This window comes from Hemiscyllium ocellatum, chromosome 16 (genome assembly GCF_020745735.1).
Source record: "Hemiscyllium ocellatum isolate sHemOce1 chromosome 16, sHemOce1.pat.X.cur, whole genome shotgun sequence".
Taxonomy (NCBI): Eukaryota; Metazoa; Chordata; class Chondrichthyes; order Orectolobiformes; family Hemiscylliidae; genus Hemiscyllium; species Hemiscyllium ocellatum.
Genome location: NC_083416.1, coordinates 36,847,219 through 36,871,165, shown reverse-complemented (window position 1 = coordinate 36,871,165; position 23,947 = coordinate 36,847,219). Strand labels below are relative to the sequence as shown.

Below are 23,947 nucleotides of genomic sequence, written 5' to 3'. Positions count from 1 at the left end.
CGTCTGACGATTAGCATACGCCAACATCGTCACTCTAAACGGAGGTGGGCTCCATATGTGATTGACAGTTAGCGAACGGAACCTTCCAAAGGGCTGGCCTCAGCCTGTGATTGACGGTTAGTACACACCAACCGCATTAAAGGGCGGAGCCTCGGCCCGCGATTAGCTATTAGCAGTTGGAACCCTTACCTGTGATTGACAGGTAATACCCACCAAGGGTATTAAAGGGCGGGGTCTCAGCCTGTGATTGACAGTTAAAATTAACCGATAATCAAACATTTCAAAAAGTGAGGTTTGTTATGTCTTCATACCGTCTTATCACTAAATTATTTTATCAAAAATAGCATCGAAGAGTAATGATCAAATTACTAACAGAAATAGTTTCTCATTTTGATAAAGCGGTATTCAGGACGTGGACAGGGTCAGAGGACAAGGGTCAGGGTTCAGGTGGCGTGTGAGACGCGTGTTGCTGGGTTAGTGTGGATCGCTTTTGAAAGATGCCGAACGCAAAAGGGAAAAACAGGAGGAAGAAGTTCAATTATAATATCAATCGGAAAAGACTCAAACGAAGGATGCAGAAGAAAGCGGCTCCGCGGATCGAGTGGTGAGTGTAGGAGAGGCCGGGGCTCGGGCTTCTCCTCCCGCAGAAACCCTTCAATCGCTCTGATTCTAAAATGGATGGTGATAGTTTATGAAAAATTACCACCGGGCGTTGGTTTCATTTTATTGAGCTTTTACCTTTTTTTTGTTTTTTTTTCTCTTTTGTGTGTTGAGTAGCCGCCTGTTTCTCTCAATGAACTGGTGTCACGTTGCTGGAGGTGCCATGTTTGAATCAGGTGGTACAGAAGAGTAGGGGATTTTCCAGTGAGTGAGAGACGGATTTTTAATCAGCAAGAAAATCGAGAATTTCGGGGGAAAGTCATGGCAGTGGAGTTGAGGATTATCAGAACAGCCAGGATCTTAGGGAAGGGCGGAGTAGATACGATCGGCCAAATGGTCTACTTCTGCTCATACAGCTCCTGATCTAAACTTGTTCATGGCCTGGACGCGTTGCTGCCTAGACAACCCTTTATTGTCCGTACCTGATTGCCCAGAATGTAGTTAAGAGGTATCCACAGTGCTGTGGGTCTGGAGTCAAAAGAAGCCTAGACTTGTTATGTACAAATTTACATTCCTCAACGACTTTAATGAACCAGGTGAATCTCTCGTATCCTAACCATTATTGAGAAGGCATTGAGCATTTAATAAAGGGACTAAAGGGATATGTACACTATGGGGTTGGGTAAAAGGAATGCAGGACATGTAAACACTGTTACAGGAGTTCATGTCAGCCATAAACAAATGTTCTGTAAATGATATCTAAAATGTTGTGGTTCTATTCGCCGAGCTGGGAATTTGTGTTGCAGACGTTTCATCCCCTATCTAGGTGACATCCTCCGTGCTTGGGATCCTCATGTGAAGCCTTCTGTGTTGTTTCCTCCGGCGTTTATAGTGGTTTGAATCTGCCGCTTCCGGTTGTCAGTTCCAGCTGTCTGCTGCATTGGTCGGTATATTGGGTCCAGGTCGATGTGCTTATTGATTGAATCTGTGGATGAGTGCCATGCCTCTAGGAATTCCCTGGCTGTTCTCTGTTTGGCTTGTCCTATAATAGTAGTATTGTCCCAGTTGAATTCATGTTGCTTGTCATCTGTGCGTGTGGCTACTAAGGATAGCTGGTTGCGTTGTTTCGTGGCTAGTTGGTGTTCATGGATGCGGATCATTAGCTGTCTTCCTGTTTGTCCTATGTAGTGTTTTGTGCAGTCCTTGCATGGGAGTTTGTACGCTACATTGGTTTTGCTCATGCTGGGTATCGGGTCCTTCGTTCTGATGAGTTGTTGTCTGAGAGTGGCTGTTGGTTTGTGTGCTGTTATGAGTCCTAGTGGTCGCAGTAGTCTGGCTATCCGTTCGGAAATGCTTTTAATGTATGGTAGTGTGGCTAGTTCTTTGGGTTGCGGCATGTCCTCGTTCCGTTGTCTTTCCCTTAGGCATCTGTTGATGAAATTGCGTGGGTATCCGTTTTTGGTGAATACATTGTATAGGTGTTCTTCTTCCTCTTTTTGCAGTTCTGGTGTACTGCAGTGTGTTGTGGCCCTTTTGAATAGTGTCTTGATGCAACATTTTTTGTGTGTGTTGGGGTGGTTGCTTTCGTAGTTCAGGACTTGGTCTGTGTGTGGCTTTCCTGTATACCTTTGTGGTGAATTCTCCGTTAGGTGTTCTCTGTACCATCACGTCTAGGAATGGGAGTTGGTTGTCCTTTTCTTCCTCTCTAGTGAATTGGATTCCTGTGAGTGGCGTTGATGACCCGGTGTGTGTTCTCTATTTCTGTGTTTTTAATGATTACAAAGGTGTCATCCACATATCTGACCCAGAGTTTGGGTTGAGTTTGCGGTAAGACTGTTTGTTCTAATCTTTGCATTACCGCTTCTGCAATGAGTCCAGAGATGGGTGAGCCCATGGGTGTGCCGTTGATTTGTTCATATATTTGGTTGTTAAATGTGAAGTGTGTTGTGAGGCACAGGTCCAGTAGTTTGAGTATGCAGTCTTTGTTGATAGGTTCAACGTCCTGTTGTCTGTTCTGTATGTCCAGCAGGTTGGCAATTGTTTCCCTGGCTAAGGTTTTGTCGATAGAGGTGAACAGTGCCGTTACATCGAATGAGACCATGATTTCTTCCTTGTCTATGTGTATATTTCTGATGATGTCCAAGAATTCCTGTGTTGATTGTATAGAGTGTCTGGATCTGCTGATCAGGTGTTTCAGTTTCTGCTATAGTTCTTTTAGCCAGTTTGTGTGATGGTGTCCCTGGTAGTGATACTATGGGTCTGAGTGGGATGTCTGGTTTGTGCACTTTAGGTAGTCCAAAGAATCTGGGGGTATTGTTGCTTTCAGGTTTCATTCTTTGTAGGTCAAACCTGGTTATCTGTCCGTGTTTTTTTTTGTAGGTTCCTCAGTGTGTTGTTTATCCTATTCGTGAGCTGTGGGGTGGGGTCAAACTCCCTCTTTTGGTAGGTGTTGGTATCTGCAACAGACAGTTGGAACTGACAACCAGAACAACGGAACCACAACAATGAGCACCCGAGCTACAAATCTTCTCACAAACTTTGATATCTAAAATAGATTAGCTGACCATTTAGTTTCGTTTTTTTTTGGACAATATATGTTTAACCACTGTGAGCCAATTAGAGGTTAGACAGTACTTGTGGCAGGACCTGCAGCAAAAAGATCAGGACTTATACACTTAATGATAAGGTCCTAGGGAGTGTTGCTGAAAAAAAGAGATCTTGGAGTACAGGTTCATAGCTCCTTGAAAGTGGAGTCGCAGGTAGGTAGGATAGTCAAGAAGGCGTTTGGTATGCTATCCTTTATTGGTCAGAGTATTGAGTACAGGAGTTGGGAGGTCATGTTGCGGCTGTACAGGACATTGGTTAGGCCACTGTTGGAATATTATGTGCAATTCCAGTCCCCTTCCTATCGGAAAGATGTTGTGAAACTTGAAAGGATTCAGAAAAGATTTACAAGGATGTTGCCAGGGTTGGAGGATCTGAGCTACAGGGAGAGGGTGAACAGGCTGGGCTGTTTTACTTGGAGCATCAGAGGCTGAGGGGTGACCTTATAGAGGTTTACAAGATTGAGGGGCATGGATAGGGTAAATAGGCAAAGTCTTTTCCCTGGGGTTGGGGAGTCCAGAACTAGAGGGCATAGGTTTATGGTGAGAGGGCAAAGATATAAAAGAGATCTAAGGGGCAACTTTTTCACGCAGAGGGTGGTACATGTATGGAATGAGCTGCCAGAGGATGTGGTGGAGGCTGGTACAATTGCAACATTTAAGAAGCATTTGGATGGGTATATGAATAGGAAGGGTTTGGAGGGATATGGGCCAGGTGCTGGCTTGTGGGACTAGATTGGGTTGGGATATCTGGTCAGAATGGACGGGTTGGACCGAAGGATCTGTTTCCATGGTGTGCATCTCTATGACTATTTTAGCATTACAGAATCATGGACAAAGTAGGATGATTACTTCATAGTAAATGCAGTAATTTTCAAATAAAGGGAATAATTATGCTATGAGTAAATAAAATACTGTCTATGTGACAGATGAATATTGTATGTTCCAGTCATTTGTATTCTAACTGAGTGGTGTTACTGTATGCACTCTGCAAATTGGATGTTTTTTTAAAAAAATACCCTCCAGTGAGTGTAGCTCTCTTTCAAAACCACATTTAAGTGCCAGTCTAAATTATTTGCTCAAATCTTGCCTCACTACAAAAATATCCAAGCAGCAGAGACAAAGTGAGTTGGGGAGCTAAATTGAATTGAGATGTTAAATTATGAACCTGGGTTGCATGTGCGGAGTTGTTTATTTTGGTTGAAATAATTAGATCAAGTTTTAATCAAGATTCCTTAGGAACAGAAAATTGGATGATACTGTGTATTTGAAATTGGCACAGATTTTAAACTGAAGCTCAGAAGAGAGAAGATGCATTTAGATTTAACTACCTGATATAAAAGGTGGAACTGATAAGCAGGAGATGTAATATTGGCAGATATTCTTTTTCCCAAGTACTGTGCATGGAGGCAGGTTATTTCCTGAATCATAGCTAAATGTTTAGTTTTTTTAGTACAGGCAGGGTGAGGAAATAGGCCACAAATCAACTTTACCCAGAACAGAAATTGAACACTTTGATGTTCCTGTTAATTTTACTTTAACATGCCAGCAGCCTAGCTAACTGGGACCCTTAAAAACATAAGGAGCTAGAGTAGGCAATTTAGTTCCTCAAGCCTACTCCACTATTCAAAATGATCATGGATAATCTAATTTCAGCCTGTACCTCACTTTCCCACCTGCTTTCCATGATCGTTCAACCCATTACTAATTAAAATTGTCTTTCTCCTCCATAAGTTTACTCATGTCCCAGAAAACACCATACTCTGGAATAGTGAATTCCATATTTTAAATTTACCAGCCCTTATTCTAAAGCTGGCCTGTCATTCTAGATTGTCCCACAACAGATAGCATCATCTCCACACCTACTTTGTCAATCACCTTGAGCATCTTGTATAGCTCAGTTAAAGACAGATGTTGTGGGGCAGATATTGTAAGGAAAGAAATGATTAGATAGTTGAGCATGAAGTTAATTTGCTCCTGTAACTGGCCATATAAACGTCTGTACTTTCTGGTGCTGTACTTTCCTGCCAAGATTAATGAAATATTGTTTACTCTTAGAAATATTGTAGATTACCCTGTTGTGATGTTAATTTGCAATAGTCACAAAATTATTGTTGGAATGCCCTAGATAGCATTTTTGTTGTGACAAGTTATACAAATGTATTTGTTTAATAACTGAAAAATGTGTTTAATTCAAGTTTTCTTTTTAAGTGCACTGATAAGAAAAGCATGGGACAACAAGAGAACAGTTGCTCAGAATATGGCTGACATGGGTATAGCATCCGACCCAAACCGTGCCATTCCCATTAAGAAGAACAAGGTGTGTACAACTGTGATTTTGCTTAAAAACTAAGGACAATAAGACCATGAAATAATATAACAAAATTTGGCCATTCAGGCTATCATATCTGCTCTGCTAAATATCTACCTCCATTGCTTAACCTGTCTAAATAGCAATTTATTATTACATATATTTATGAAAATACAGTGAATATAGTGTCTATCCCTCTGCAGACTCTTGTCATCTTTGGCACTTGCCTTCTTGCCTATTTCTGTGTTATCTGCAAACTTGGCAATAACACTTTCACCTTTCTTTATCCAAGTCATTAATATATATTGTAAATAAGTGTGGCTACTTTGCTAGTTACAAGTTGCCAGAGGGATTACCGCTGAAAATGCACCTCATGCCAACTCTGTCGGTTATTCGTTAGACAGTCCTCTATCCATGCTAATATACTACCTCTAATACCAGGGGCTCTTATCTAATTAAGTAACCTAAGGTGAAACTTCATCAAATACCTTCTGGAAATCCAAATTTATTATATTCACTGACTGTCCTATATCTATCTTGCTTATTACCATTGCAAAGAACTTTTAATTCGTCAAACGTGATTTCTTTTTTGTGAAGGCATTCTGACACTGCTTGATAATACAACGTATTTCTAAATGCTCTGCTATTACATCTTTTCATTATGACATGGAGACAGACAGCTAAACCACACCAGTTTTTCTACCTCTATATTTGTAACACGGTAAAATTAGAACTTTCACATACCCTCAGAATTGATGTCGCCCGATTCCTAATCAGGCTTATTTAAATACCTATTTGATACTTTGCAAATAAACAATTCCAAACACTGGTTTGTATTAAACAAAAGACTTAGCAATTTATTAACAATGTAGTAACTTTAGTAAAATTAAACAACAAAGTAATCTAATTTGTCTAAGCTAAAGTCCAAAAACCTTTTATCTTTTGTGTGAATGGTGCTGAAAATGGACAGTCAAACAATAACAGTTACGGGATAAAATAAAAGAAAATAACAAGACTGCCAAGATTACTTAAATAGTTTTCACTATGCATTGTTCCATAAGTGCTGATGATGGTTTATTGTTTATTTTTCTGAAGGTGTAGATCAGGGTCACCTTTCACAGTTTATTCAAATAAATACAATACAGTACTTGAAACTTAATTTTCTACTCTCTTTGCTTCCAAAAGCTACTAATGAGAATTTAAGCAGGGAGCTATCGAATCTCATTGCCGTAGCATCAACAGCAAGATTTATTTTCCCTGAAATTACAAAGCCCAGAAGTCCAAAGCCCAATTCAAACTCTGACCACTCCCTGACAGGCTGACAGACTCCTCCAAGAGGTCCTCATTAACATTGAACAAACCTTCACAAACCTTGCATTGAACATCTACCATCTCTGACAGTAAAATCTTTTCCAGACTTGCTGGAACCAAATGTACTGACCTCATTACTAGCCACACTCTGCTATCTGTTTGAACATAATGTTGTTCCCTGGCAATGGTGTCTGCAGAACCTTTTATTTTCAGATTGATTTCTGATAATTTGCAAGCCTGGCCTCTCAAATAAACAAAAGCTTGTTTAGCCTACTTTCTTTTTAACACAAGCTGTTACCAACAATCCTCAGTTCTCAGCTCCAAACCAAAATTGATAAAAGAATAAAACAAAATAAATGAAAAATCAACGAGGACTCAAACATGCCTCCACACTCAATCCATGCATTTATATTTTGGAACATAAAGGAATTCCATGACAAGGTCAATAATACTACACACGGATGAAAAAAAACACCATTTCGACTGGGACAACACATCTATCCTGGGACAGGCTAAGCAAAGACATGCCAGAGAATTCCTAGAGGCCTTGCACTCCAACCGCAACGCCAAAAAAACACATAGATCTAGATACCATCTATCAACCCCTCAGAAAACGAACAGGAAATGACATCACCACAAACCCCAGGAACCCCATCCAGGACAAACATAGAAATAGAAAGCAGGAGACAACAGCTTCGCTTCACTTGGAGGTCACCGCTGATGATGTTACCTAGCCAGGTAATGAAATGTCTGGATATCAAACCTACAGCTCAGTGAGCAAACCTACACCCTAAAGGTCAATAACATTTAAATATCAAACAAAACACACAACTCTCAACTTTCAGTCTTCCTCCCATCAGAATCTTAATTGTTATTCAACTTCCTTCATCAAACTCTCAAATTTACAATAGTTTTTATTCAGGATATGGCATCAGCAGTTGTATTTTCTTTCCTGGAAATACATATAGATTGTATATTAAAAGGCTGCATATATGAACTCCAGCTGAACCATCCTGGAGTCTTGCACTTTTTAATTTTTAAATTTATCAATAAAAGTCAATTATAAACACCACAGTTTCGAAGTTGCCATGTAGAACGTAAACATCAGTATTGAAGAGCTATTCTCACAGCCAGTGCTTCCTTTGGAATGCCACCTCCAAAACTGGTTCAACTTTTTTTGAAAAATAATCTGTGGGCTTCTCCATTCCAATCTTGTTATCCTGGAAGAGAAATGCTTCATTCCTAAATGGCTAGCATCTGCTGCTAAAATTAAATTATTTGTCAGAGTCAGGTGCAGTTAACACAGGTTCACTCTTTAAATTGGTTTTAGCTTTTCAAAACTTTCTGGTGTTCTGTAGACCATAAGATCTTACATTTGTTTTTAAAGCAAATAAAAAGGTTTAGCTATTGTACTAAAATTCAGTGTGGATTTTGATAAAATCTGCACATTCCCAAGAACCTTATAATCTTCACTTTTATTTTAGCGGTGGGAAAATCAATTAAAGATTTTATTTTTGCTGTTTTGGGTGACACCTGCCTTTGACCTACAACATGTCTTAAGTATGTCACCTTGGCTTTTACAAATTCACTTTTTGCTAGATTTAACACCGTCCCTGCTAACTGTAAATATGTTCCTTCCATGTGGTATTATATACTCTGATATCATCCAAGTAAACGGCAAAATGAAGTACTTCATCCACAACAAGCTTCCATACTTTTTGAAATCTGGCTGGGGCGTTCTTAAATACAAATGGCATAATCTGACATTGTGCAATCCCTAGGTGTGACAAATGCGGTCTTTTTATTAGCTGTCTCCAACAGTACTTACCATTATCCTTTTTAACAAGTCAATTTTACATAAGGATGGTGGAATACAAACCCTATCAATGCAACCTTCTAGTCTGCGAATAGGGTATGAAACCATCTTTGTGACTGCACTCACTTTCTTGCAGTCTACATATAATGTCATTGAACCTTCTGGTTTAGAAATCAGTGTTACAGGAGAACTTCAACTAGTCTGGCTTGGTTCAATCAATTGATTCTCCAACTTGTATTAGTTTCCTCTGTAATTTTTTTTTGGATTTTTCTGTCTTTAACCGATATGGGTTTTGTTTTATTGTGTATGAAATATCTCCATTAATGTTAAGTTCAGTAAATGTGGTACACCCAGGTATATTTTTAGCACACATAATTATATTTTCTGAGCAACATCACTATGTCGCTCTGTCTTTCTCCAGATATGAAAATACAGTGATTAAATTCTCTAATGTTTCCAAACTTGGTAATCTATTAGTAGGAAGTTCATAAATTGCCTTTTTCTCCTTGGCTGACAATCTTGCTTTACATCCGCCTCTACAACATTCAGTACTTGACACAACTGTACATTCTTATTTTCTCTACAATAGCTAGGTGGTACCACTGTCTGATGCACAATCAACCATTCCTCATCTGTGAGTGCAGCTCCACTTCTTCATTAGCACTTCATCCTTAAGACAGGAACCTCTTCAGCTTCTACCTTAGTCGAGCCTGACTGTTAATTATATAATTGAGGATCTGTTTTTTGGTATGATGTCTCTAATTACAGCACAAACACTCCATCTGGTTTATCTTCACTTTTTATGAAGGTTTCAGCTATCCTTTTATTTGCTTGTGGTGTCACATCAACCCTTTTTCACAGATTTTCTTTAACCATTGCCCTGGTTACTACACGTGAAGGAAAGATATCAGGAACCTGTTCCTGTAATTGTTCTGGTTCTTGTACCTCGTTTGGACATTCTGTAATTATGAATGGAGCTACTACCCATAGTCCTGCCAAATCATTACCCAGAAGGAATTCTTTTACTACTCCAAGAACTGCTTCTCCAGATAACAAATTACATTCCAGTTGAAATTTTATATAATGGAACTGGAATATATTTTCCACCAATCTCTTTAACTTAGTCCCCATTGAACTATGTGAAGGGAAAACCATGTCTTTCTCTAATAAAATTAATTGTGTTGCCCCTGTATCTCTTAGTATGGTTATAGGTTTAGCTCCCACACCCGAAGAAAAAGGAGTCGCCTTTTCTTTCAACAAAAATCCTCCATACCTCTTATCTACCTTGCACGTTTCTTTATGAATAACTGAATTCACCTCTGGTCTTTTCATTTATAGTTTGAGCTACAGCCTGGTCTGTGGTGTTCCCTTCTCGTGTTCCCTTGACCCTTCTCATTTTACTAACTTCTTTAAGTCCCTCTTCACAATTTCCAAAATTCTGAATAGACATGGCTCAACTTATTACAATAAAAATATTTAAGCTTCTGAATATCGCCTCCACCTCAGCAATTTCCTTATTAATTTGAAAAGGAGATCTTGGGCATTCTCTCTGTTCGTTATCTACCCTGGCTACCTGCCTTTCCTTCACTTTCTCCCACTTTTTATTCTTATCAAATTTGTGGGGGATGTCAGAAAAAAATTTCATGAATCAGTTCGTAATCTTCAGCCATTATACCTGCTTGTCTTGTTGCTAGGGCTTATGCTCGAAACGTCGAATTCTCTATTCCTGAGATGCTGCCTAACCTGCTGTGCTTTGACCAGCAACACATTTGCAGCTACTCTTTTGGTCTTCTACATGAGTTCTGATTATGAAAGGTAACTAAATTCTAAATTCTTCTAAGAGAATAATTTATCTGAGAGTATCGTAAGTATTCCCAGCCTTTAACACTCTTATCCACTATCAAAATTCTTCCCCAGTGACCAAGTATCAGCAGAACCTTTTGATCAGAAATTAATCTGAAATTAGCTTCTGTGGTCTGTTTTCCTCTTAACACAAGCTATTAGACACAGTCAAGAAGTTGTTTTTACCTGGCAGCTTACAGTTCACAGCTCCAAACCCAAATTGACAAAAGAATAAAATTAAAATAATGTAAAATCAGTGAGGGCTCAAATCTAATTGATTATAAAAGTAATTTTTTAAACCCTTTCTCTTTATAAATGCAGAGGAACCTTGATTATCCAAATGAGGTTACTCTGAAAAGGTATTGCATTAGCAGTTTTCCAATCCTCTGGGACTTTTCCAGAATGTAAGGTTTTTGGAAGACTACTGCCAGTGATACAGTATCTCAGTAACTACTTCTTTTGAATATCCGACGATGCTCGGAGGACATATTGATCTTTAGCCTGATTTAGTTTTCATTGTACCTTTGCTCTGGTGATAGTTATTGTATTTATTTTTCTTCCCCCTTTTTACCCCTTGATTATTTCATAATTTTGGAGTGCTGTTAGCATCTTCTACTGTGAAGATTGATGCAATGTTAATTTAAGTCTTCTACCATTTCCTGGTTCTCCCATTATTGTTTCCTCAGACTCATTCTGTAAGAGCCCTGTGTCTACTTTGGCCTGTCTCTGTACCTTTTTATACATGTAAACAAGCTCTTGCTATCTTCTCTGACTTACTTATTCACTGAAATACTCCTGAAATCTTTGTAGTAATCATAAAATGTGGACATCACTTCATGATGACCTGACTGCGTAATCTACATAGTGATTTATTACTTGTCCCTAAGATGAAGAAAATCTTCTGAGCTACAGTCTCATGCTTATGTTGCTAATTTTTGAATGCCTGACACTTAGGGGATTGGCTGATTCACAATGCAGAGTGACACCAACAATACAGGATTAATTTTTGTTCTGTCTGATGTCACGAATAGGCTTTACCTACTCGATCTCTTCCCTTGTCAGAGGCACGGTGACTGAGGCTAAACTCACCAACAGTTATCTTCTCTCTAAAGAAACTAATTTTGGTCCTCTGGGACAATGGTGATTTACAATTTCCATTGCATGAAGGCTGGGTATAAAATGGGAATACCGCTGCAAAACTAGAGGAGATTGTGAGATACCTGTTTTAAAGGGTCAGTAAAAGGTTGAAGATCAGCCTAGTCCAGGCTTTGATAGCTGTTTGTTGAAGATGTAATGGAAGTACTTAAGGTCAGTTACTACACTTTCCTCAAGCTAAATACTATTTTTCCTTGGTAACCCAGTGAAATGGCTGTAATGCAGGTAAAGAGGCAGCAGTTCGCTGGGGATCTGGGCCTTTCTGCTGTGAACATTTTTATGTTGAATAAATTTATGATGTTGGTATGAAATCAGCTAGGGAAATGTAGATCTGACATTAAACAGTGATAGGCCCGACCTTCAGTTTTTTTTTCTTTTTTTTGAAGCTATCCTCTCAACATTTTGAGGGGAAAGGTCTAGCTTTGGTTTCTCCTAAAAGATGATAGGTAGATGATTAAGCTAGTTTCTCTCATTTGTACTCCCAACAACTCGGCCATGTTGTTGAATGTATTGCAAAATGAGAACACTTTCTTTAACCAGTTTCTCTGCTTCATGAGGACCGTTATACCAGCTTTACTTAAAGGTAATGTAAATATACTACTTTCCATGGGCATCAGTGATTGTTGGTTGATTCATGAGTCACTTTATTTTTTAAAAAATAACTGCTTCTAATGATATTCCATCCCAAGTAAACAGATTCATGGATAATTAAACATTTTTTTTAAATTCCCCAAGCTAGTTCATATCCGTGCACATGGAAGATTTGTTCTCTTCCTTTATCAATCCCTTAGGTTATAACCTTTCTCCAAATCGGTGTGGCATATTGGCTGTCTGAAGCTGGACTGTGGCTTTAACGGGCTTGTACATGTTATGAGTGCTGAAAATTTATCAATAAGTCTTATTAAAGATCTTGTCTTTAATGTAGTTCTGAGGAAATGTCATTCTAGGTGCAGCTAGACCGACTTGCTTTTTGAATTTTTAAATGTGATCCACTGTTAATGTTGACTTGGTTTAATTGCAAACGCACCTGCCTCTGGATTGATTGCAAGTACTGAAGTAAAACTTCAGTCTGCTTTTCCTGTTGTCAAGGAATTGCTTGTTTGTAAGAAATGTTGATCTGCCAGTAAGACTTCAAATCAGGCCTCCACCTCCAGTTCAGGTGACAGTTCAAGAAACCTGAGAATTCCTTTGACCGATCCAAAAGTTTTACATGAGCAAACATTATCCAAAACAAGTAACTAATCATTCATGTCATTCCTTTTTGTGGATGTTTTTGTCTGCAAATTAGCTGTGACTTTCACCTATATTAATATTGTTAACTTATTCCCAATAATTTGAAGTCTTATGCTTACAAGTACTAGTTTGTCTAGTTTATAATGCAGATTCACAATGACAAAGTGTACAAATTATTTTTTGTTGCCTCTGTTTAATTTGTTTTACAGGAACATAAAATGGAAACTGCCTCGATAAATGAGAAGCCAGTTGTTATTAAGCCGTATGTTATCAATGGTTTGTATCTAATTTGTCATTTTATATATTCTTTATTAGTACTACCATATAGAGTCAGAGATGTGAAACATACCCTTCAGTCCAACTCATCCATGCTAACCAGCTATCCGAATCTAAACTAGTCCCATTTACCAGCAATTGGCCCATGTCTGTGTAAACCCTTCCTTCCTATTCATTTTCCCATCCAGATGCCTTTTAAATGTTGTAATTTTACCAGCATCCACCATTTCCTCTGGCAGCTCATTCCATACATGCACCACCCTCTGTGTGGAAACGTTGCCCCTTGGGTCCCTTTTAAATTTTTTCCCTCTCACCCAAAACCAACACCCTCTCTACTTCTAGACTCCCCCACCTCAGGGAAAAGACCTTGTCTATTTACCTGATCATGCCCATCATGGTTTTGTAAAATCTTCTATAAGGTCACCCTTCAACCTCTGACACTGCAGGGAAAACAGCATCAGGTATAGCTCAAACCGTCTACCCTGGCAACATGCTTGTAAATCTTTTCTGAATCCTTTCAAGTTTCATGACATTTTTCTGATGGAGGGAGACCAGAATTGCACACAATATTCCAAAAGTGGCCTAACCAATGTTCTGTACAGCTGCAACGTGACCTCCTAACTCCAAAACAGTGTTCTGACCAAAAAAGGAAAGTACACCATACTTCACTATCCTATCTATCTGCAACTCCACTTTCAAGGAACTATGAACCTGTACTCTAGGGTCTCTTTGTTTAGCAACACTCCCCAAAACCTTACCATTAAGTGTATAAGTCTAGCTCTGATTTGCCTGTCCAAAATGTAGCCCCTCACACTTATCTAAATTAAATTCCATGTGCCACTCCTCAGCCATTGGCCCACTTTGAGGTAATCTTCTTCGCTGTCCACTACACCTCCAATGTTGGTGTCATCTGCAAACTTACTAACTATAGCTTCTGTGTTCACATCCAACTAATTTACATAAATGATGAAAAGCAGTGGACCCAGCACCGATCCTTGTGGCACACCACTGGTCACAGGCCTCCAGTCTGAAAGGCAACCTTCCACCACCTCCCTTTGTCTTTGACCTTCGAGCTAGTTCTCCCTGTATTCCATAAAATCTAACCTTGCTAACCAGTCTACCATGAGGAACCTTGTCAAATGCCTTACTGAAGTCCCTATGACAACCACCTGCTGAAGGAGCAGCACTCTGAAAACTAGTGCTTCCAAGTAAATCTGTTGGACTATAACTTGGTGTTATGTAATTTTTAACTTTGAAGTCCCTATAGATCACTTTCACTGCTCTGCCAGCATCAATCCTCTTCTTTATTTCGTCAAAAAACTCAAATCAAGTTTGAGAGATATGATTTCCAATATGATAGCCATGTTGACTATCCCTTTAACTCTCTGCCTTTCCAAATACATGTAAATCCTGTCCCTCAGGATTCCCTCCAACAATTTGTCCATCACCATTGTCAGGCTCACCGGTTTATAGTTCCCTGACTTTTTCTTACCACTTTTCTTAAATAGCGGCAACATGTTAGACAACCTCCAGTTTTCCGGCACCTCATCTGTGATTATCGATGATACACATATCTCAGCAAAAGGCGAACAATCACTGCCCTAGCTTCCCGCAGAATTCTAGGATACACCTGATCAGGTCCTGGGGATTTACCACCTATATGCAATTTACAACATCCAGCACCACCTCTGTATTATGGATATTTTTCAAGATATCAGCATCTATTTCTGCACATTTTATGTCTTCCATGTCCTTCTCCACAGTAAACACTGATGCAAAGTACTCATTTAGTATCTCCCCCATCTCCTTTGGTTCCACACATAGGCTGCCTTGCTGATCTTTGAGGTGCTCCTGTTCTCTCCCTAGTTTACCGTTTTGTCCTTTGTAAAAACATTTGGATTCTCCATAACTCCATTTGCCAAAGCTATTTCCGGTCCCCTTTTTGCCCTCCTGATTTCCCTCTTAAGTATATTCCTGTTGCCTTTATACTCTAAGGATTCACTCGATCTCTGCTGTCTACATCTGACATATGTTTTCTTCTTTTTCTTAACCAAATTACCTTAACTGGAATATATTGTCTTTGGACTTTTGGTATCTCATTTTTGAAGGCTTCCCATTTTCCATTCGTCCCTTTGCCTGCAACTTCTGCTGCAATCAACTTTTGAAAGTTCTTTCCTAATACTGTCAAAATTGACCTTTCTCCAATTTAGAGCTTCAACTTTTAGATCCGGTCTATCCTTTTCCATCACGATTTTAAAATTACTAGAATTATAGTCGCTGGCCCCTAAGTACTCCCCCCACTGACATCACCGTCACTTGCCCTGCCTTATTTCCCAAGAGTAAATCAAGTTTTGCACCTTTCCCTGGTAGGTACATCCATAAAATGAATCAGAAAATTTTCTTGCACACACTTAACAAGTTCCTCTCTGTCTAAACCCGTAACACCATACCAATCCCAGTCTATGTTTGGAAAGATAACATCTCTTACCATAGCCATCCGATTATTCTTAACAGATATTTGAGAAACAATTTTGTAAGGAGATTTCAATTTCCTGCTGACTATTAGGGGATCTATAGTACAATCCCAATAAGGTGATCATCCCTTTTCTTATTTTTCAGTTTCACCCAAACAACTTCCCTGGATATATTCCCAGGAATATCTTCCCTAAATACAGCCATAATGCTATCCCTTATCAAAAATGTCATTCCCCTCCTCTCTCGCCCCCACTTTCTGTTCTTCCTATTGCATTTGTATTCTAGAACCTAAAGCTGCCAGTCCTGTCCGTGGTTGAGACATGTCTCTGTAATTGCAATCGTATCCCAGTCCCATGTTCCTTACCATGCTCTGAGTTTATCTGCCTTCCCTATGAGGTCTCTGGCATTGAAATAAATGCAGTTTCTTTTTTAAAAGAATTACAACAGTCTGGAAACAGGTCATTTGGCCCAACAAGTTCACACTGACGCTCTGAAGAGTAACCCACCCAAACCTATTCTCCTACTACTCTGCATTTATTGCTGAGAAATGCACCTAACCTACACACTCCTGAACACTACGGACAATTTTTTAGCGTGGCGAATCCATCTAACCTGCAACATCTTTGGACTGTGGGAGGAAACCGGAGCACCTAGAGGAAACCCACGCAGACAGGGGAGAATGTGCAAACTCTTCACAGCCAGTCCTACCTTGTTCTCTGCTTTGTACATGATAGCCCTGACTATATGACCTGCTTGTTTTCCCAACTCTGCCAGTCGCTGATTAATCTCTTTCCTGTTACGACAGGGAGGTGAATCCCTCTATTACATGAAGCCAAACACCTAGAAAGTTCTCCTTGCCTCGTAATCTCTAACACTAAACAGCTATTCACAATTCTAAGCCCCCTTTCTCTTAACTGCTTCTTATCTACCTCCAAATGTATAACAATATACTGTTCCAATGAGACACTTAGTAAAATTGCATCAACTTTATTCAGCTGTGATCTTCTGTGTCTTTCTTCCGCCTGAAGATCTCCCTGGATTGTCTTTTTGCTTTTTACTGCAAGTATGTTTCAAATGAAAAGGTACCTTTGGTACAGAGTGTTTTCGTAATTTCTTGGAGAGCAAGATATTAGATCTCCAGGCTTTTCTGTCTCGATGGCATTTGCTCTCTATCCAATTTTCAAAATGTCAGCATTTTAAAACCTCAATATCAGATCATGGCGATGGTTTAATGTTGGCAAAAAATTCAAACTCAATTCGGTTTTAGTACCCTGGGGCATAAATTAAGTTTGATTGGTCAAATTATTGTCAAAACAGCAACCAAAACTCAGGTATCCCTTTCACAGCCAAATGTTACATAATTTCAATTTTCCAGTAAACTCTAGTCATCTCACAGGTGTTTGTAATCTCTCACTTCCGAACCACGTTCTCTCTCTCTCTCTCTCTCTCTCTTATAGGTACAGTTCATGCTTTCAACTTCATAACATTCCTCATTATCTCCCATCTACTTGACTGTATCTGCAGCTTTTCTCTCTTCCTAAACCTGCCATCCATCACATCCCTGAGGTCTTATAAATTCCTTATTGCTTTTAACTGCCACTCCAATTGATCCATACGATCTGATTGGATTCACAATTAAAGACACTTCCTGCAGACATAATAATCAGTAACATGAAAACACTCCTTAAACTTGCATATTCAACAGGAAGAGCACTTGGTTCTATAAAGGACATCTCTGCTCCTTCTCAATCTACAAACCCAGAAAATAGCAGCATCTTAATACTCTGAAAAAGGAAGTAATCCTGGCTAACTTAGTGCTTATGGTTTATATTTCCAAAATTTACTGAAGAGACAGATCTTAGTCAAGAAAGGACCACTCTACTCCCTCTTGTACATTTACAGCAAGGTTACACTTACCAGCTCCTGTGCTGTGTGCTCTCCCACACAGATTCCTCCAAGGTCAGCTGTGAATTTTACGAAGTTAAAAATCTCTCAACCACCAGGTTATAGTCCAACCGGTTTCATTGGAAACACTGGCTTTCGGAGCGCTGCTCCTTCATCAGGTGAAAGCTAGTGCTTCCAATTAAACCTGTTGGACTATAACCTGGTGTTATGTGATTTTAACTTTGTACACCCCAGTCCAACACCGGCATCTCCAAATCATGACTTCTATTGGGATAATATGCTTCAGAACTTAAAGTCTAGGTAACAACAAAAGTGATGTTCAAACATGCACATATGGCAATATATTAGATGGTCTTGCTTAATTTTGTGAATTTGAAATTTAGCAAAGTAAAATATAAACTGTTTCTAAACCTTTCCCCATTATAGGGCTTGAAGCAGAAGCAAACATCCCAGAAGTAAAGAAGAATACCCTCTCCAGAGACATGATTGATTACGCTCGGCATATGATTGAGAACTACAAGGACAATTACAAGGTATGCAATATCGATTAAAAATAATTTAACACCACACCACTTTAAGAAGGTGGAGTTCGCAGGATATAAGCCTGACCACAAAATATTAAACATAACTCCTTGATTTGGACAAGTAGTGGGATACAGTGTTTCACATATAAGAGAAAATGGTTCCCGTGTTTTACAAACTAAATTAAAATTGAGCTGATTTTTTTCAATAGAAAAATTAAATATAGATTAGTCTAAAACTAAAATCCATGCTGGAAGTAGAAAATTAAACAGTTGTTCATAAAAATATGAGAAGATTTGTAGCTCAGGTTGATAAGTGAGCTCACTGAGCTAAAAGATTTGTTTTCAGACATTTCGTCACTATACTTAGACTTAGACTTACAGTGTGGAAACAGGCCCTTCGGCCCAACAAGTCCACACCGACCCGCCGAAGCGCAACCCACCCATACCCCTACATTTACCCCTTACCTAACACTACGGGCAATTTAGCTTGGCCAATTCACCTGACCCGCACATCTTTGGACTGTGGGAGGAAACCGGAGCACCCGGAGGAAACCCACGCAGACACTGAGAGAACGTGCAAACTCCACACAGTCAGTCGCCTGAGTCGGGAATTGAACCCGGGTCTACAGGCGCTGTGAGGCAGCAGTGCTAACCACTGTGCCACCGTGCCGCCCACTAGGTAACATCAGTGAGAGTCTCCAGTGAAGTGCTGGTGATATGTCCTGCCGCTCTCTCTATTTATAGGTCTTGGTTTCTTAAGGTAGATGATGTTATTTCCTGTTCTGTATCCTGAGGGAAAGTATGTTTATTGATGAAGTTTTGGTTAGAATGCTATGCCTTTAAGAATTCTAATGTATGTCTTTGTTTGCCTGTCCTTGAATGTGTGTGTTGTCCCAGTCAAAGTGGTGTCCTTCTTTATCTGTATGTATAGAAACTAATGATAGTGGGTCATGTCTTTTGGTAGCTTGTTGGTGTTCATGTATCCTGGTGGCAAGTTTCCTACTTTTTTGTCCGATGTAGTGTTTTTACAGTTGTTACATGGTATCTTGTAAATGGCGTTAGATGCACTCGTAGTATCTAATGGATACATTAGTTGCTGTTTAAGTGAGTTGGTCGATTTGTGGGCTATTAGGATGCCAAGGGGTCTGAATAGTCTGGAAGTCATTTCTAGTATGCTTTTCATGTAAAGGTAATGTGGCTATAGTTTTTGCTTGTGTTGTGTCTGCTTGTTTAAATTTGTTTCTGAGGAATCGGCAGGTTTTGTTCGCATTTTGTAGCTCTTGGGTGCTGCAGTGTAGTGTAGCTCGTTGAAATAATGCCTTAATGCTGTTGTCCATAACTTTTGAAACTTCAATACCCATTACTATTCATGCACATGTTTATTATTTTTCATCATGACTTTGTTTTGGTTTGGCAAAAGACCATTACTGGCTAGGCCAACAATTATTGTCTAATTGCCCTGGAGCAGGTGGTGAGCTGGTGTCTTGAACTGCTCCAGTCCTTGGGGAGTAGGTAACCCACAATGCTGTTAGGAAGGAAGTTCCAAGATTTTGATCCAGTGACAGTGGAGGAACAGGCATATAGCTGCAAGTCAGAATAAAGTGTGACTTGAAGGGGAGCTTGCAGGTGTTGGTGTTCCAATGCATCATCCCATCTTTGTGTAAAGACCACAGGTTTGGAGGACCTTGTCAAAAGACCTCGGAGTTTCTGCAGTGCATCTTGTAGATGGTACATTTTGCTGCTGCTGCTATGCATTGGTATTGAAGGGCATGAATGTTGAAAATGGATTGGAATCCAATCAAGTGGGCTGCTCTTTATTAAACGTTTAACAGTGTTATTCAGGCAAATGAAGAAATATTCCTTCACATTCCTGTCTTGTGCTATATATGGAGGGGAGATACTTGCCATAGAATTCTTAGCTTTTGATCAGATCTTGTAGCAACAGTATTTTAATTCATTCATGGGATCTGGGTTTGCTGGCTAGGCTAGCATTTATTGTTCAGCAGGGAGTGAAGAATCAAACAATTGCTGTGGGTACGGAGTCAAATGTGGGCCAGGTCAGGTAAGGACAGCAGATTTTACATCAAACAATAGTGGTGGTGATCGCCCTTAGGTTAGCATTTTATTCCAGATTGTTCTTTATTGAATTCAAATTATACCATCTATGATGGGAGGTTTGATCAGGGATAGTCAGCATGGCTTTTATCAACGAGATGACATGCCTTAAAATTAATTGAATTTTTCAAGGAGGTGACCAGGAGTGTAGATGAGGTAGTTCAGTTGATGTAGTTTTATTTATTTCAGCAAAATCCAAGTCCAAGTGAAATAAAACCACATGGGATCCAGAATAACTTGGCAAGTTGGATCCAAAATTATCTTGGTGATAAGAGACAGAGTGATAGTCGAAGTCTATTTGTTTAACTTAAGACCGGTATCCAGTGGTGTACCACAGAAAATTAGTTGCATAGTTGAGTGAGGAAGTAAGCTCTGGGATACAGGAGGATAAAGTTGAATTGGTTAGATGGGCAGATTAATGGGAAATGGAATTTAACCCTGATAAGTGTACAGTGATGCATTTTGAAAGAGTAACAACACAAGGGAATACTCCTTGAATGGCAGGACACTAGAAAGCTCAGAAGAACAGAGGGATTGTGAAACGCTTGTCCACAGATCCTTGAAGGCAGTGAAATAGTTAAGGTATATGGGACACTTGCCTTTATCAGTCATGACAGATTATAAGATCGAGGACATTATATCAGAGCTGTACAAAACTTTTGTTAGGCCTCGGCTGAACTGCATTTCTGGTCACCATACTAAGGTAAGGAGAGGATGGATGCAGAGGAGATTAACCAGGATGTTGCCTGGGATGGAACACTAAGTTATGAAGGGACACTGGTTAAGCTTGTTATTTTCTTTAGAGCAGGGGATGCTGAAAGGGAATCTGATTTAATGTACAAGGGGCATAGACAGGGTGGATAGAAAGGAGTTGTTCCTCTAAGTAGAGATGTCAAAAACAGGGGGTATAGGAGGAGTTTGGGGGGAGGGGAGGAGATGGGGAAAACCAATTTTTTTCCACAGTCATAGAGACGTACAGCATGGAAACAGAGCCTTTGGTCCAACCCATCCATACCAACTACATATCCCAACCCAATCTAATCCCACCTGCCAGCACCTGGCCCATATCCCTCCAAACCCTTCCTATTCATATCCCCATCCAAAAGCCTCAAATGTTGCAATTGCATCAGCCTCCACCATTTCCCCAGGCAGCTCAACCCATACACATACCACCCTCTGCGTTAAACAGTTGTCCCTTAGGTCTCTTCTATATCTTTCCCCTCTTACCCTAAATCAATGCCCTCTAATTCTGGACTCCCTACCCCAGGGAAAAGACTTTGCCTATTTACCCTGTCCATGCCCCTCATAATTTTGTAAACCTCTATAAGGTTACCCCTCAGCCTCTGTCGCTGCAGGGAAAACAGCCCCAGCCTGTTCAGCCTCTCCCTATAGCTCAAATCCTCCAACCCTGGCAACATCCTTGTAAATCTTTTCTGACCCCTTTCAAGTTTCACAACATCTTTCCGATAGGAAGGAGACCAGAATTGCACACAATATTCCAACAGTGGCCTATGACTAATAAAGGAAAGCATGCCGAACGCCTTCTCCACTATCCTATCTCCCTGCAACTCCACTTTCAAGGAGCTATGAACCTGCACTCCAAGGTCTGTTTGTTCAGCAACACTCCCTAGGACCTTACCATTAAGTGTATAAGTCCTGCTAAGATTTGCTTTCCCAAAATGCAGCACCTCACACTTATCAGAATTAAATTCCATCTGCCACTTCTCAGTCTATTGGCCCATCTGGTCCAGATCCTGTTGTAATCGGAGGTAACCCTCTTCACTGTCCATTACATCTCCAATTTTGGTGTCATCTGCAAACTTATTAACTGTACCTTTTTATGCTTGCATCCAAGTCATTTATGTAAATGACGACAAAAAGGATGGCAGGAATCTGGAATGCACTACATGTGAGGGTAATTACAGCAGGAAATCACATACTTTGAGCAGTTGAAATGTGACAATATTCCAGGCTGTAGGCCAAATGCTTGAAAGATGTAGGTGGTTGTTATGGACAGTGCAGACTTGATGTGCTGAAATGCCTCCTTTTGAACTATACTATTCAAATAGATCATGGTTTGGACACTTAATCTTTGATCTATATTGTTAAGTATTCTTTTTACACTGATTTACAATGATTGTTTCTTTAAAATTCAAGGCATTGATAACGTGCTTTTCATTTTTCTCTTTAGGCAATGGCGAGAGATGAGATCAATTATTACCAGGACACACCAAAGCAAATCAAGAGAAAAATTGAATCTTATAAACGTTGCTATCCAGATGAATATAATGCTTTGGTTGATTCTATGCAGATAAAGATGGATACAGCTTGACTTGGCATCTTTTTAAAAATTTGGACTGTAGTATTCTGCAAATACCGTCTTGAAAGGAATTTCTTCTGTAATTCAACTCTTGCATACTATTCCACTTGCAAATGAATGGTGTTCTCTCCAATGAATTATTCATATAATGGAGTGTCAGTACCTATTTGTTAATTTCTATTCCTAGAAGTGAGTGGTGTGGCCTATCAGTTGTCAGTAAAATTACAGATCTACAATTGATTGCTTCAAGGATTGATGTATGTGTTCAAGTTTGATTCTGAGGTTTATAAATGTATTTGACTTGCAGCTATACTATTATATACAAAAGTATAATAAAATATTTTATAACATTGAGTTTTTACATTGCATTAGCAGAAAGTTTAACCTCCGTGATCTCTACTACCTCTAATCTGTAGTTTATTTCAATATTATTGTAAACTATGAAGATCAGGCAAAGGGTTGCTGAAATGTATTTCCATTTTATGGATTGTCTATCATTAACACTCAAATTGCAAACTTCAAACTAGATTATGTTTAAGGGATAGTCTACAGTCAATTTTGTAAAGCTAAAGTATCAAATCAGCTTTGATCCAATATAATTAATTCCATTAGTAGGAGGATCCACTGAGGATCAATTTATACCGACTAGAGATTGAAAGGCTGAGGTTCTTTTTGCCCAACAAGGTGAGAAGTGATCAGATAATCTATGGCTATTCTATCAACCCACAGACTATGGAAGGGCCATAAACAGGAGCCACTTCTATTATAAAATCTAATGTGGAATTTGGAATAAACATCAATGATTAATGTGGAACTCAGCAACAGGTAATTAATTGATACATTTTTAATATGGGGGGGGGGGGGGGGGGGGGGAGGAAAGAGAGAAATGAATGTGTGCTTAGGTTGTCATGGATTTGCTGGATAGTATGGATTGTTCCTGAACTCCCAATTCCTGTATTCAATACCCTGGTCAATAAAGGAAAGCATACCAAATGCCACCTTCACTATCCTATCTACCTGCGACTCCACTTTCAAGGAGCTATGAACCTGCACTCCAAGGTCTCTATCTCAGAATTAAAGTCATTTTAGTAGAGATTGTAAATAGGACCAAAACTTGTGGCAACCTGCAGCACGGTGGCTCAGTGGTTAGCACTGCTGCCTCACAGGGCCTGGGACCCAGGTTCAATTCCCACCTCAGACAGCTGTCTGTGTGGAGCTTGCACATTCTCCCCAGGTCTGCGTGGGTTTCCTCCCACAGTCCAAAAATGTGCAGGTTAGGTGAACTGGCTATGCTAATTGCCCATACTGTTCAGTGCATTAATCAGGGGTGAACAGGTATAGGTGGGTTGCTCTTCGGAAGGTTGGTGTGGACTTGTTGAGCCAAAGGGCCTGTTTCCACACTGTAGGTAATCTAATCTAATCTGGTTACATCTTGCCAATTGGAAAAAAGACCCATTTATC

At 39.7% G+C, this 23,947-nt stretch overlaps 1 protein-coding gene across 1 annotated transcript; it reads left to right on the top strand.

The window, feature by feature from the left end:
* Nucleotides 1-409: 409 nt before the first annotated feature.
* nop16 (NOP16 nucleolar protein homolog (yeast)) lies at nucleotides 410-22,840 on the top strand. Its single transcript, XM_060837131.1, has 5 exons — nucleotides 410-604; nucleotides 5,415-5,523; nucleotides 13,081-13,147; nucleotides 17,954-18,060; nucleotides 22,358-22,840. The coding sequence occupies exons 1-5, from the start codon at nucleotides 498-500 to the stop codon at nucleotides 22,496-22,498; spliced, it is 531 nt and encodes a 176-aa protein (XP_060693114.1). The 5' UTR covers nucleotides 410-497; the 3' UTR covers nucleotides 22,499-22,840.
* Nucleotides 22,841-23,947: the final 1,107 nt, after the last annotated feature.